Source organism: Mustela nigripes, chromosome 13 (genome assembly GCF_022355385.1).
Source record: "Mustela nigripes isolate SB6536 chromosome 13, MUSNIG.SB6536, whole genome shotgun sequence".
NCBI lineage: Eukaryota > Metazoa > Chordata > Mammalia > Carnivora > Mustelidae > Mustela > Mustela nigripes.
In genome coordinates this window covers 26,341,723-26,357,892 of record NC_081569.1, presented here as the reverse complement: position 1 = coordinate 26,357,892, position 16,170 = coordinate 26,341,723, and the positions used below count along the sequence as shown (strand labels likewise).

The 16,170-nt window shown below is 35.3% G+C and overlaps 1 protein-coding gene across 5 annotated transcripts in view; it reads left to right on the top strand.

Moving 5' to 3' along the window:
* The window catches only part of HERC2 (HECT and RLD domain containing E3 ubiquitin protein ligase 2), a 239,496-nt gene that overhangs the window by 28,587 nt on the left and 194,739 nt on the right, over nt 1–16,170 (top strand). For all 5 annotated transcript variants that reach the window (XM_059371738.1, XM_059371740.1, XM_059371741.1 and 2 more), the window contains exon 4: nt 11,145–11,282. In XM_059371738.1, the coding sequence (XP_059227721.1) occupies nt 11,145–11,282 (138 nt within the window). The remainder of the gene's footprint in view (nt 1–11,144; nt 11,283–16,170) is intronic.

Below are 16,170 nucleotides of genomic sequence, written 5' to 3'. Positions count from 1 at the left end.
GGTAGCATAGATATTTTAACCATATTTAACCATATTTGTTCTTCCAATCCATGAGCATGGAATGTTTTTCCATTTCTTTGTGTCTTCCTCAGTTTCTTTCATAGGTGTTCTATAATTTTCAGAGTACAGATCTTTTACCTCTTTGGTTAGGTTTATTCCTAGGTATCTAGTGATTTTTGGTGTAATTGTGAATGGGATCGATTCCTTAATTTCTCTTTCTTCAGTTAACATTGTTAGTGTATAGAAATGCAACTGATTTCTTTTTTTTTTTTTTTTTTTAAGATTTATTTATTTATTTGACAGAGAGATCACAAGTTAGGCAGAGAGGCAGGCAGAGAGAGAGGAGGAAGCAGGCTCCCTGCTGAGCAGAGAGCCCGATGTGGGACTCGATCCCAGGACTCTGAGATCATGACCTGAGCCGAAGGCAGCGGCTTAACCCACTGAGCCACCCAGGTGCCCCGAAATGCAACTGATTTCTGTGCATTGATTTTATATCCTGCTGCTTTGCTGGATTCCTGTATGGGATCCAGCAATTTTGGGATGGAGTCTTTAGTGTTTTTCACATACAGTATCATGTAACCTATGAAGAGTGAGAGTTTGACTTCTTCTGACTGGATATCTTTTATTATTATTATTATTATTATTATTATTATGTTTTATTGTGTGGTTGAGGTGGCTAGGACTTCCAGGACTATGTTGAACAGGAGTGGTGAGAGTGGATATCCCTGTCATGTTCCTGATCTTAGGGGAAAAAGCTCTTAGTTTTTATACCCCCCTTCACTTCCAATCTGGAGGTGTCTTTGGCTCCAAGTGTATCTCTTATAGACCACATAGTGATGGGTCTTGCTTTTTTATTCAGTCTGATACCTTTGTCTTTTGAATGAGCATTTAACACATTTACACTCAGTGTAACCGTTGAAGGATATAAATTTAGTGCCGTTGTATTACATATAAAATTACTTTCTGTATATTGTCTCTGTTTTTTTTTCTGATGCATTTTACTTTTGAGCCCTCTCTTCAAATAACAGAGCTCCTTTAATATTTCTTGCAGGGCTGGTTTGGTGTTCACAAATTCCTTTAGTTTCTCTTTGTCCTGGAAGCTCTTTATCTCTCCTTTTATTCTGAATGACAGGCTGGCTGGATAAAGTATTTTGGCCGTGTATTTTTACTATTTACACATCGAATAATTACATCATGGCAGTCCTTTCTGGCCCCTCTGTGGATAGTTATATTACCAATCTTATGTTTCTACCCTTGTAGGTTAAGAGCCTCTTTTCCCAAGCTGCTTTCATGATTTTCTTTGTCTCTGAAATTTGCAAGATTTTATACGTTCCTATTATATGTCCAGTTGTTGACCTATTTGTATTGATTTTGAGGGTGGTTCTCTGTGCCTCCTGGACTTGAATGCCTGTTTTCTTCCCCAGATTAGGGAAGTTCTCAGCTATATTTTGCTTAAATATATCTTCTATTCATCTCTCTCGCTCTCTTTCCTCTTCTTCTGGGACCCAAATTATTCTAATATGGTTTTGCTTTATGGTTCACTTATCTTTTGAATTATCCCCTTGTGCTCCATTGGTTGTTTATCTCTCCTTTTCTCAGCTTTTTATTCTCCATCTTTTGTCTTCTGTATAACTTATTCTCTCTTCTGCCTCATTTATCCTAGCACCTAGAGCTTCCATTTTTTATTGCATTTCATTAACAGCCTTTTTTTATTTCAACCTGATTAGATTTTAGTTCTTTTATTTTTCCAGGAAGGATTCTCTAATTGTACAGCTTTTTTCAAGACCAGCTAGTATCTTTATAATTGTTATTCTGAACCCTGGTTCTGTCATTTCACGTCTATCCATTCTGATTAGGTCCCTGGCAGTCAATATGGCCTCTTTTCTTTTTTTAAGGTGATTTTTTTGTCTTGGTATTCTGTCCAGATAAGAATAGAGGAATGAGAGATCAAAACACTGAAATAGAAATGACTCCAGAGAATTACACACTAATCAAAGCATGAGAGACCAGAAACCAGTAACAACAACAAAAAAGGCAATATACATATATATGTTATACAAAAGAATGTGTGTGTGTGTGTGTATATATAAGTGTATATATATGTATACACACATATATATTTATGTGTATATTATTTAAATGTGTATGTATATATTATTATATATGTGCATATTATGTGTATGAAATGCATATATCATGTAAATATATGTATATATTTATATATAAACTTACAATTTTATATAAATTTATATAAACATATTTATATATTTATAAGTAAATATATAAAAATATATTTATATACATAAATTTAAATACAGTGAAAGGATAGAATGTAACTATAAAATAAAAATTAAAAAAGACATAAAAGAAAGAATGTAGTCAGGTGAACAGAACAGAGCAATTATGTTTTGGTCTGTCAGAAGAAACTACATCCTTAAATTGTAAAGGAAAACACACACATATATACAGAAATAAAATGAATGTAAATGTAAAAATGAAAATTAAGTTAAGAGAGTTGATAAGAAATCCATTGAAAAGGTAAAAGAAAAAAGTTAAAATTGAAACAAAGAATCATGAGGAAAAAAGCTATAAATTCTATATACAGTTTTCCCTTAGCACTGGAGTTTTGTAGTTTTCAGTTCTGTGTGTAATCAGTAAATTTGGTCTTAGCCAGATTTTCTTGCTGATATTCTGGGGGAAGGACTTGTTGCTTTGATTCTCAGTTGTCTTTGCTGGGGCATAATTGCTTCCCTTTTGCCAGGGGGCTGGGCTCTGTATAAGCACCTCTAGATTGCTCTGTGTAACTTTTGTTCCCTGAAGGCTTTTCCCACCACTTTAAAGATGAAAATAAAAATGACAGCACCCCATCTCCAGGAGTTGAAAGCCCCCACTCTTCAATGCACTCTCAAGGAAAAGCAGTCAATCACTTTTGTCTCCATGATTTTCCCTCCACACTCTGGGTACACTGAGTTTTTGACAGTGTTTTTTTAATCATAGGTATGGGCCTCTGGTTTGAATCTCCAAACTTAGCAGACTCCTTTGGCATGCACCTCACCTCATCACTCCTGTCCGGGGAAGGAGGAAGGTCTTCCCTTGGTTCTGTCACTTGCTGAGCTCCTGCCCAGAGAGCAGTTGCCCAGCTGTGCTGCAGTTCAGGATTTATGCCCACTCCTGGGCTCCCTGACTAGCTGGTTTCCCTACTCTGATGCTTCGGAACTCTGCCACACTCAGGTCCCCCATTCTTTTATGACCCCAGGGATCTTGAGACCACATTCTCCCACCTGTCAGTTTTGCCACCTGAGCACTTTTCAGGCAGGGACGTCTCTCACCCAATACGACTTTTGTTAAGTTCTGGTTTTGCGCTCCACTCCTCTATCACTTTCTGGTAGTGGGCTTGCAGAGGGTCCTCCCCGTATGGTTTAATCTTGTGATTTATTGCATCAGATTGACTTCTCAGCACCTCCTACCTTGAAAATGTGATCACTTTTCTATTTGTAGAATTAAAACAATTCTTCTTAGATGTCCAGTTCAGTTCAAAGGTGTTTAGAATGATAGCTATCTAGCTGAATTCCAGGAATCAGGTGAAGCTAGGGTCCCCTACTCCTCTATCATCTTCCTCCAAATCCACATTATGTAACATTTTAAAGTTGGCTTCCTTTACTCACTAGTTGTATCTTTACAATTCATCCATATTGTTGTATTAGCAGTTCTTTTTATTACTAATATTCCATAATTTGAATATATGACATTTATCTACTAAAGGACATTTTGGTTGTTACCATTTTTTTGTAATTATAATAATGGTGCTATTAACATTTCTGTACACATTTTTCATGGATATAGTCTCCAATTCTCTAGGATAAATACCTAGTAGTGTGATTGTTGGTCGATATGGTAAGGGCAATTTTCATTTTATACAAAACTGCCATTTTGTTTTTCAAAGTGGCTTTATCATTTTGCCTTCCCTCTAGCACTGTGTGTTAGTGCCTGTTGCTCTGTATCCTTGTCAGTGCTTGGTATTATCGGCACTTTTAATTTTAACTGTTCTTATAATTATGTGTATGAGCTCATCGTGTAGTATGAGCTTATCACCTTAATGGCAAATGACATTGAATACCCTTTCATGTGGTTATTTTTCATCCTTATATCCTTTTTGGTGCAGTTTCTGTTAACATCTTTTTATTAATTGGTGAATTAGGTTGTTTGTTTTCTTTTTGTTTGGTTTTGAGAATATTTTATGGTTTGTATTTTCGTTCTAGGTTCTTTCTCAGATACATCATTTATAAATATTTTCTCTCAAGTCTAGTACCTAATTTTTCATTCTCTTAATATGTATTTTGTAATTTTTTCTTTTATGAATTGTGTTTTTGGTCTCATGTATAAGAATCTTTTTGATTAGTGTTTGGTAACAAAGATTTTTCCTATATTCTCTTCTAACTAAGAGTTTTATAGTTTTTCATTTTGTTATTAGATCTTTGGTTCATTTTGAGTTAACTTTTGTATAAAGTATAAGGTTTGGGTTGAAGCTATTTTTTATTTTTCATATGGATATCCAGTTTTTCTAATACTGTCCTTTTTCCATTGAGTTGCTTTTGTATTTTGTCAAAATTAATTGACTCCCTTTGTATGTGATTATTCCTGGACTTTCCAGTTATTGATACGTTTCTTTATTAATGGCACACTGATTACTGTGGCTTTATAGTATTAAAATTGGTTTTGTTACTGTGGCTTTATAGTATTAAAATTGGTTTTGTTACTGTGGCTTTATAGTATTAAATTGCTTCTTCCAACTTTGTTACTTTTTGTAGTTGTTTTATTTATTCTAGTTTTTGCTCTTAAGTGTACATTTTAGAATCAGCTTATCTAGGGTGCCTGGGTGGCTCACTCGGTTAAGCATCTGCTTTCAGCTCAGGTCATGATCCCAGAGTCCCAGTATCGAGCCCTACATCAGACTCCCTGCTCAGCAGGGGAGTCTGCTTCTACCGCTGTCCTTCACCCTGCTTGTGCTCCCTGCCTTGCTCTCAAATAAATAAGATCTTTAAGGAAAATCAGCTTATCTAATACCAGCAAAAAAATTCTTGCTTGGTTTTTGCTTGGTATTGTGCTAGATCTATAGATCAGTTTGGGGAGAGTTAACATCATTGCTGTATTTTGTTTTTTAATTCATGAACATAGTATATCTTCATTTATTTAGGTAGTGTTTTATTTCTTTCATCAGGATTTTGTACTATACAGCATACATTTCCTAAGTGGGCTATGTTTTTGATAGTGTGTACCCAAGAATTTACTTCTTTTGGAGCTATTATAAATGTTAAATTTTTTTTGGTTTCCAACTGTATGGTGATATTATATGGTGTAATTTCTGCATTGTATCTGTTACATAGAAAACAGTATGTAGCTGGTACTGTTTATTACATTTTTTTGTGTTGATTTTGTCTCCTATGATCTTGCTAAACTCATAAGGCAGTGTTTGTTTGTTTGTAGATCTCTTGGGATTTTCTTGAAGACAATCATGTAGTTTGTGAAGAGGAACAGTTTTTATCTTCTTTTATCTTACTGCTTTAACTAGGACTTCCAGTACAGTATCAAATTAGGGATAAAGAGAATGGACATCCTTACCTTACTCCTTATCTTAAGGGAAAAGGATTCTTTTTTTTTTTTATTATAAAGTGTGATGAACTATAGAGTTCTGTAGATGTTCTTTATCAGGTTGAAGAAGTTCTCATCTCTTCCTAATTTGTTGAGAACTTTTGTCCTGAATGAATGATACATATTGTCAAAAGCTTTTTATACATGACTAGTATCAAGTGATTCTTATTTCTGTTGGGGATTACATTGATTGATTTACAAACATTGAACCAGCATTGTATTCCTGGGATATACTTCTCTTGGTTATAGTGTATTATTCTTTATATGTATTGTTGGATTCAGTTTACTAGTAGTCTGTTGAGAATTTTGCATGTATGTTCATTAGGGATATTTATTTATAGCTGCATTTTCTGTATGATTGACCTTGAACAATATGGGTTTGAACTGTGCCTGTTCACTTCTGTGCACATAATTTATAGTACTATAAATGTATTTTCTCTTCCTTATGGTTTTCCTGACATTTTCTTTTCAGTAGCTGACTTTATTGTAATGGTACAGTATAGAATACATATACAAAACATTTGTGTTAATTGGTGATTTATGTCATCAGTAAGGCTTATGGTCAACAGTAGGCTATATTTGTAGTTAAGTTTTTGGGGAGTCCAAAGTTATGTGCAGATTTTCAACAGGCAGGGAATTGGCACCCCAACCCCCCTGTTGTTCAAAGGTTAACTGTACTCTTGTTTGTCTACTGGTTTTGTAAAACGAGTTGGGAAATGTTCCTCCTCCCATTTTCTGAGAGAGATTGTATAGAATTGGTATAAATTTCTTTTGTAAGTATTTAGTTGAATTCTCCATTGAAATCTTCTGGGTCTTGAGGTTTCTATTTCAAAAGGTTTTAAATTCGGAAGTAAATTTCTTTTTTTTTTTTTTTTTAAGATTTTTTATTTATTTATTTGACAGAGAGAAATCACAAGTAGATGGAGAGGCAGGCAGAGAGAGAGAGAGGGAAGCAGGCTCCTTGCTGAGCAGAGAGCCCGATGCGGGACTCGATCCCAGGACCCTGAGATCATGACCTGAGCTGAAGGCAGCGGCTTAACCCACTGAGCCACCCAGGCGCCCTCGGAAGTAAATTTCTTGAATAGTTATCATACTATTTAGCTTATGCAGTTCGTCTTGGATGAGTTTCTGTGGTTTGTTTTTGAGGAACTGGTCAATGTCTACTAAATTGTTGAATTTATGTGTTTAGAGTTGATGTATTCTTTTTTCCTTTTAGTATCCTCACAGGTTGTAGAAATAGCCTTTGTTCATTCTTGTTTTAATTACTGTGTTTCTCTCCCCCCCACCAGTAGTCTTATGCAAGATTTATCAATTTTATTGATCTTTTCAACAAATCAGCTTAGTTTCATTGATTTATTTTCTGTTTTCAGTTTTATTTATTTCTGTTCTTATTCCCCTCTTACTGCTTGCTTTTGGTTTCTTTTGCTTTTCTCTTTCTAGTTTCTTAAGGTAGAAGTTTAGATTGTAGACTTCAGACCTTTTTTTCTTTGTTAATATAAACTTTTAATAATACAAATTCTCCCTGTAAGCAGTATTTTAAGTGCTCCCTACATATTTTGATGTATTTTGGTTCAATTAAAAACATTTATTTATTTATTTAATATTTAATTACATTTCTGCTGAGACCTGTGCATTACTTTGAAATGTGTTGTTTAATTTCCAGGTCTTTTGACATTGTCTAGTCGTCTTTCTGTTATTGATTTCTAGTTTAATGGCATATGGAGAGGACATAGGTTTAATGTGGTTGATTTCAACTCATTTAAATTTGTTAAGATTTGTTTTATGACCTAAGATGTGGTGTTGTCTTGGTGAATAGTCAATATGTACTTCACCATTCTAGAGGATACAAATCTTGAAATCAAGGTGTCACTTTTCTTTAGAATGATATTCTTGGGGTGCTTGGGTGACTCATTTGTTATGCGTCACCTTTGGCTTGGGTCATGATCCCAGAGTCCTGGGATTGAGCCCCACATTGGGCTCCCTGCTTAGCAGGGAGCTTGCTTCTCCCTCTCCTACTCCCTCTGCTTGTGTTCCCTCTCTTGCTGTCTCTTTCTCTGTCAAATAAATAAATAAAATCTTTTAGGAAAAAAAAAGGAGTGATATTCTACTGTAGTTGGGTGGCTCAATGTGTAAAATGTTGATTGCATCCTTTTGATTGATGATCATGATGTTCAGTTCCTTAATTTTGCTGGTTTTCTTTCTACTTGTTCTGTTACTGAGAGGGTAGTGTTGATATCTCTAATATAATTGTGGATTTGTCCATCTTTCTATTCAGTTCTCAATTTGTGTTTTGAGGTGTTACTGTTGACTTCATACACATGTTGGTGAATTTACCCCTTTATTACTATGTGTTACTCCTGTTTATCTCTGGTAATTTTCTTTGCTGTGGAATTTGTTTTGTCTCATTAATATAGCCGTTTCAACTTTCTTTCATTAGTGTTTCTTGTTATTTATTTTTTCTACTCATTTACATTTAATTGCTTTGTATCATTATATATAAATGAGTTTTTTATTTTTCTTTTTAAAAATCTATTTATTTATTTATTTATTTGACAGAGGGAGAGAGAGTGCACAAGTATGCAGAGAGAGAACATGAGCAGGCAGAGTGGCAGGCAGAGGGAAAGGGAGAAGCAGGCTCCCCACTGAGCAGGGAACCTGATATAGGGCTCAATTCTGGGACCCTGGGATCATGACCTGAGCCGAAGGCAGACGCTTAATTGACTGAGCCACCCAGGCGCCCCTATTAATGAGTTTTTTAAAGATAGCTTGTGATTGGGTCTTTTTTTTTTTTTTTAAATCAAGCTTGTAGGATGCTGCTTTCATGACCCAAAGTGTAGTGGGGAGCTGAGTGTGTGGAGGGTTATAGGCTCAGGTCTTTGAGAGCCTTTGTTTCCCGGAAAGCTGAGTATATGGTTAGCATTTTCCACTAATGGTAAATAGCATTTGTCTGGGAAGGGCAGTTTTTTTTCTGCAGCTGAATCCTGTAGGCAACATGTCATCACAGGTGGTCCAGAGACTCCAGGGTACATGAGATGAACTTCCTAAAGCCTCTTGGTGAAGATGTCTCTGAGAGTGCTAAGAAGGAGTATTTGTATTAGTTTCCTAGGGCTGTTGTAACAGAGTGCTACAGGCTGGGAAATCTTAAACAACAGAAACGTATTGTCTCACAGTTCTGGGGACTACAGGTCTAAAATCAAGGTGTCAGCAGGATTGCATCCTTTTGAAGGTTATGAGAAAAGGCTGTGTTCCAAGCCTTTGTCCTTCTCGATGGCTGCCTTTTCCCCATGTCTTCACATTGTCTTTCCTCTGTGTATGTCTGTCTGTGTTCAAATTCATTCTTTTTGTAAGGACACCGGTCATATTGGATTAGGGCCTACCCTTATGACGTCTTAATTTGATCATCTGAAAATCCCCTATTTGCAAATAAGGTCACACTCATAGGTACAGGAAGTTAGGACTTGAACATATTACCAAAAAATCTGTATTTAATGCCCAGTTGGATATTTCTGTAAATAGTAGAGGTACTGTTAGTCATAGGAAGTTGAAAGAATGGGACACCTGATGTGTACCAGTGACAGAGGTCCTTTCTTCAGCTTCAGGAACTGCGGGTTAAGTTAATCAGCTTCATAGTTCCTGGCACACCATTTCAACTCCATCTTTTCAAATGTTTTCCTTTCTTTTTGGGTGCCTGGGTGGCTCAGTTGGTTGGGCGACTGACTGCCTTTGGCTCAGGTCATGATCCTGGAGTCCCGGGATCGAGTCCCACATCAGGCTCCCTGCTTGGTGGGGAGTCTGCTTCTCCCTCTGACCCTCCCCGTCTCGTGCTCTGTCTCTCTCTTATTCTCTGTCTTTCAAATACATAAATAAAATCTTTAAAAAAATGTTTTCCTTTCTAATGTGTTTGTGTATCATTATGAAACATTCTAGTGTTAAATGCATGCATTTTTAGATTGCGTTAATGGAATGTATGGTTCCTTAGCCCGAGTTTGTCCCTTTGCTATTCAGTACTGTATTTTTTTTTTTTTTTTTTATGGAGAGAGAGAGAATACAAGTAGGCAGAGAGGCAGGCAGAGAGAGAGAGTGGGGAAGCAAGCTCCCCACTGAGCAAAGAGTCCAACGTGGGGCTCGATCCTAGGACCCTGAGATCATGATCCGAGCTGTAGGCAGAGGCTTAACCCACTGAGCCACCCAGGCGCCCCTAGTACTGTATTTTAAAGTCATATTCATAGTACATTGGATTGCTGTGGGTTTCTGCCCTCTGCATTCTTCTAATTGTGGGCCTGTATGGGAATTTTGTGAGCATAGCCCCTGGAAGGGATTAGAGGACCTTGTATGTAACTCAGTTGATTGCTGTCCAGTCTAGTTATATGGGGTCCACCCCTTTGGCCAGTTGTGCCTGAAGGTTTATGTCCCTGGCTCCAATTATTTGACATTATTTAATTATCAAACAGATCATTGAAAGCTTACTTCTGGGCATGTGTTGTTCTAGGCACTTGGGTTTTATCAGTGAATAAAACCAGATGAAATGGGAAAAAATTCCTGTTTTGGAGCCAACAATTGTCTATTTGGTGAATGTAAAGTAATATTTCATTGTTTTAATTTAAATTTTTCTAAACAGAATTTGAGTATCTCTTCATAGCATTAGTTATTTGGGATTCCTTCTGTTTGATATCTGGTATTTCTCTTATAAATTGCAGGAGTTCCTTAATATTTGTTACTTGTTGGTTTCAGTTAATTTTAGATACTTCTTACTGTTTGTAATATGATATAATCCCTTTTACAGATTTAGATGTTTATTTCTTTCATTTAGAAAATAATTCATTTAGTAAGGGCATTCTAGGATAGGACACATTTATACTTCAAGGTTAGATTCTGTCTTTATTTGCTGTACGTAAGGAGTTTCATGACATTTGTTCTTGACTGAAACTTTAAATTGTCAGTGGCTCAAAGTCTGGTGTTCAGCCTTTTTGTGTGTCTGAATGCTCTGAATTATATTTTGTCAATGGCAGTGATTCTGTGTAGCAGTGGTTCTCAGTTGGTGGAGTATGGTAATATATAGAGTTAAAAATGGTTTTTGAATCATGCTACCCTTTCACATCCTCCTCTCTTTTGGATTCCGCAATTGGGGATCACTGGATAAAAGCAGTTCATATGAAATTCAGTTAGGTAATATCAAAGACCAAGTTTGTTAGTAGTGAAATGTAATAGGAAATTAATGGAATACTTTAGGAGACCTGCTTCAAAGAAGAATTTGAATGATATATTGATTTCTTTATTAAAGGGCCACTAAACTATTCATTACTTCATAAATCACACTGTACCTTTGTGGTGATGACTCATATTGTTTTCTTTTAATCATCAAATATTCAACTAATAATGTATATTGTAACTTAACCTTTCCATTTCTAGGAGGGATATTTGCGAAGAGACTGATGAGTGGATGTTACGTTCTGAAAAGGAATTTAATAGATTTTTAAAAATTTTTGATTTTCCAGATGATGGTGTTGATACTCAAAGTGGAACAAAGAAAGAAGATCTGAATGACAAAGAGAAAAAAGATGAAGAAGAAACTCCTGCACCTGCATGTAGGGCCAAATTAATCCTAGAGAGCTGGGTATGGGGCAAGCAACCAGGTATTACAAACTGAGATTCTAATACTTTGAAAAGCTTGATCTGGCACTTCTTTTCTAGATACCATAAATGAATTTTTTTTGTTGTTGTTATGGACTTCTTAAAAATTTAACTGAAAATCTTTTGATATTATGGTAAACTCTACATGACCTACAATTTACCATTTCAATTATTTTTATGTATACAATTCAAGGACATTTAAGATGTTCACCTTGTTTTGTAATCACCATCACCATCCACTTCCAAAACCTTTTCATCTTTCCAAAATGAAACTCTGTACTTACTAAATGGTAACTCCTCTTTTCTTCTCTACTCAGCCCCTGGAGACTACAATTTTACTTTCTGTTTTTAGAATTCTCACTAGTCTAGTTACTTGGTGTAAGTGCAGTGATAGAGTATTTGTCTTTTTATGTCTGGCTTATTTCATTATTTAGCCTAATGTCTTCAAGTCTTGTCCATGTTGTAGTATGTGTCAGAATTTCCTTCCTTTTAAAAAATGAATAGTAAAAAAACAAGAAACAAAAAACAAAAAAACTGAATAGTATTCCATAATATGTATATATTGCATTTTGTTTATCCATTCATCCATGGATGGGCATTTATGTTGCTTCCACCTTTTAGCTAATTTTTTAAAAAAGATTTTATTTATTTATTTGACAGACAGAGTTCAGAAGTAGACAGAGAGGCAGGCAGAGACAGAGGAAGGGAAGCAGGCTTCCCACTGAGCAGAGAGCCTCTTGTGGGGCTCAATCCCAGGACCCTGGGATTATGACCTGAGCAGAAGGCAGAGGCTTTAACCCACTGAGTCACCCAGGCGCCCCCACCTTTTAGTTATTTTGAATAATGCTGCTATGAGTGTAAGTATACACAAGTTCTGCTTTCAGTTATTTGTGTATATACCCAGGTGTAGAGTTGCTGGATCATGTGGTAGTTCTCTGTTTAAGTTTTTAAGGACCTGGTGAATTTATCCACAGTGACTACATCAGATTATATCCCTACTGGCAACTTATGAATGATTCTGTTTCTCTGTGTCCTATTCATCATTTGGCGTTGTCACTTTTTAAAAAATTCTAGCCATTCTGTTAAGTGTGTGGTGATACCTCATTGTGGTTTTAATTTGGGGTATATCCTGTGGCTCTTTACCTCTGTATCTCTTCAGTGTTCATGTCTTTTGCCCATTTTCTAGTTAGATTTTTCTTTTTCTTTATCTTGTGTTTTGGGGGTTCTGCATATATTCCAGATAGTAGTCCTTTGTCTTGGATATGGTTTGCAAATAATTTCTCTCAGTTCATAGCCCATCTTTTCATCCTCTCAGCAGTGTCTTAAGCGCAGCAATTGTAAAATTTTGATAAACTTCAGTGTGGACTTTGCTTCTTCCTCTTCCTCCTTCTTTTTCTTCTTCCTCCCCTTCCCCTGCTTCTTCCTCCTCCTCTTTGCCTAGCCCTAGAGCCTGAAGATTTTGCCCTGTGCTTTTTCCTAAAAGTTTGTAGTTTTATGTTTTTCATATATGTTCCTGTTCATTTGAGTTAAATTTTGTGTGCAATGTAAGGTTTAGGTCAAGGTTTTTTTTGTATGCTTACAATAACTACTCCAACACCATTTTTTTTTTTTTTTGAATCAGGCTAACTTTCTACTATGGAAATACTTCTGCACCTTTGTCAAGAATAAGTTGGGTATACTTGTGTGTTCTATTTCTCATTTCTGTTCTAGTAATCCACGTATCTCTCTGCCCACACCACAGTCTTTATTATTATAGCTAAGAGTAAGTCTTGAAATTGGATAGGTTGGTTCTTCCCATTTTCTTCTTTTTACATTATTGTTCTAGCAATTCTAGTTCCTTTGCCTTTCCATATAAATTGTTAAATTAAAAAATATTTAAATAACTTTTTGGTAATTTAATACCTATGTGTTCATTTCTAGTATATAGAAATACAGTTTTTTTTTATGTTTGTCTTGTGTCCTGCAACCTTGCTGAATTGACTAGGAAATTTTTAAAAAAAATTTTCTGTATAGACAGTTTATTTCTCCCTTTTCAATCCATTTGCCTTCTATTCAATTTTTTTTTTGCCTTACTGCTCTGGCTAGAACTTCTTTACTATGTTCTTTAAGAGTGGGAGAATAACCTTACTTTATTCCTATCTTAGGGGGAAAATAGTCAGTCTTTTCATTGTTAAGTATAACATTAACGTAAGTTTTTGTAGATGCTTTTTATAAAGGTGAGGAAGTTCGTATCTATTCTGGTTTCCTCAGAGGTTTTATCAAGAGTAAGTGTTGAACTTTGTCAAATGCTTTTTGTACATCACTTGATGTACACTTGATGATTTTTTTTTCCATTTAGTTTTATTAATATGAAGGGTCTGGTTTTTGACTGTTAAATCAGCTTTGCAATCATGGAATAAACCTCTTGGTCATGATGTATAATTCTTTTTATATGTTGCTTAATTCTACTTATGAATATTTTGATAAGGATTTTGTGCCTATATTCATGAGAACAATATTTTTTTTTTTTTAATATTTTATTTATTTATTTGACAGAGCGAGATCACAAGTAGGCAGAGAGGCAGGCAGAGAGAGAGGGGGAAGCAGGCTCCCTGCCTAGCAGAGAGCCCGATGCAGGGCTCCATCCCAGTACTCTGAGATCATGACCTGAGCCGAAGGCAGCGGCTTAACCCACTGAGCCACCCAGGCGCCCCGAGAAAAATATTCTGTACTTTTTTTTTGTTGTACTGTCTCTGGTTTTGATATCATGCTAATACTAGTCTCTTAAAATGAATTGTGAAGTAGCTCTTTTTCTTTTTTCCAGAAGCATTTGTTTAGAATCTGTATTAATTCTATTTTAATGTTTGGTAACATTCTCCAGTGAAGCAATACGGACCTTATGATTTACCTTTTGGGATTCTTAAAATTATGAATTCAGGTTTCTCAATAGTTGTACAGCAATTTAAATGATCTGTTTCATATTTGCTGAATTGAGGTAGTTTGTATTTTTTAAAGAATCAGTCCATTTTGTCTAAGTTGTATAATTTATATGTGTGGAGTTTTTCCCTAGTATCTTCTAATTATATGTAGATCCTGTTTCTTTCTTGATATTGGTAATTTATGTTTATTCTTTTTTTTTGTGTTTTGTCAGTCCTGCGTAGAGGTATAACAGTTCTATTGATCTTTTGCAGGAATCAGTTCTTTGTCTCATTGATTTTTCTCTATTTTTCCATTTTCATTCTCATAGTTTCTGCTCTGAATTATTTCCATCTTTCTGCTAACTTTTTGGTTTATTTTGCTAGTTTTTTTTCTTAGATTGCTGAGATGGGAGCTTATATTTATTGATTTGAAAGTTTCCCACTTTTCAAGTGACCCATTTAGTACTATGCATTTCTCTCATGATTGCTTTAGCTTCCCCTGCCACACACATTCTAATGTATTCTATTTGCCTTTTTATTCAGGTCCGTATTTTTTTGATCTTCCTCTTTCTCTGACCCATGGATTATTTAAGAGTGTATTGTTTAGTTCCCAAGAGTTTGGTAATTTTCTCAGTATTTTCTGTTACTGAGTTCTAGTTTCTTTTCATTGTTTCGGAGAACATACTCTGTATGATTTCACTTATTTTAAATTTGTTGAGGTTTGTTTTGTGCCCAGGATATGATCTGTTTTGATATTTGTGTATTTGTGTATACACAATCTGAATGGTTGTATATTCTGCTGTTGGCTGGAGTGTTCTAAATGTTGATTAGATCCTGTTGGTTATGGTGTTGTGTTTTTTTATAACCTTGCTAATTTTCTGTCTCCTTATTCGCTTGTTCTGTCAGCTGTTGAGAGAAATGTTAGGTCTCCAACTCTAAGACTATATAGTTGTTGTTTTTTTTTGTCACATCTTTTGCTGTTTGGTGCACGTACATTTAGAGTTGTTATGTCTTATTGGTGGATTGACCATTTTCTTATTTTTAATATTGCTTTATATTCCTGGTAATTATCTTTGCTCTGACATCTGCTTTATTTGACATTAATATACCCATTCTTGCTTTCCTTTGATTTTTGCTTGTATGCTTTTTGTTAATTCTATCCATTTACTTTTTTTTTTTTTTTTAAAGTAGGCTCCGCACCCAGCATGGAGCTTAGCACAAGGCTTGAAACTCATGACCCTGAAATCAAGACCTGAGCTGAGATCAAGAGTCTGTGCTTAACCAACTGAGCCACCTAGGCACCCCTTTATGCATTTACTTTTATTTTGCCTATTTGAAGTCACTTTCTTGTAGATAGCATATAGTTGGGTCATATGTTTTTAGTCCACTCTACCAATGTCTGTCTTTTAATTGGAATATTTAGACTGTTTGCATTGAATTTCATGTAATTTTTGATAAATTAGAGTTTAAGACTGCTGTTTTGTTTTCTGTTTGCTCTGTTTTTTTCATTTTTGTGTTGTTTATACTGCCTCCCTCTGGTTTACTTGACTATTTTTAGAATTCCATTTTGATTTATCTGTAGTGTTTTTAAGTTTATTTTTTTGATGTAGCCTTTTTAGTGATTTGTCAAATACATTATATATACATAACTAAGCACATTTTGCTGGTTGTGTCATTTAACCAGTTTGGTTGACACATGGAAATCTTATTCTTAATCTCTATTCTTTTCTGCTCAAGAGATTTCCCTAAATATTTTTGTTGCATATGTTTATAACCACATTTAGCATTTTTTGCTAAAGCTTCAGATATAATTTAGAAAAGTCAAGGGATGAAGAAAAGCCTATTGTATTCACCCCTGTGTTACTTACAGTGTTCTTCCTTCCTGAGCTCCAAGGTTTTCCTTTTATTGTTGCCATTCTGTTTAGAGAACTTCCTTTAGCCATTCTTTTAGTGTGGGTCTACTGATGATGTATTTTCTTAGTTTTCCTTTACT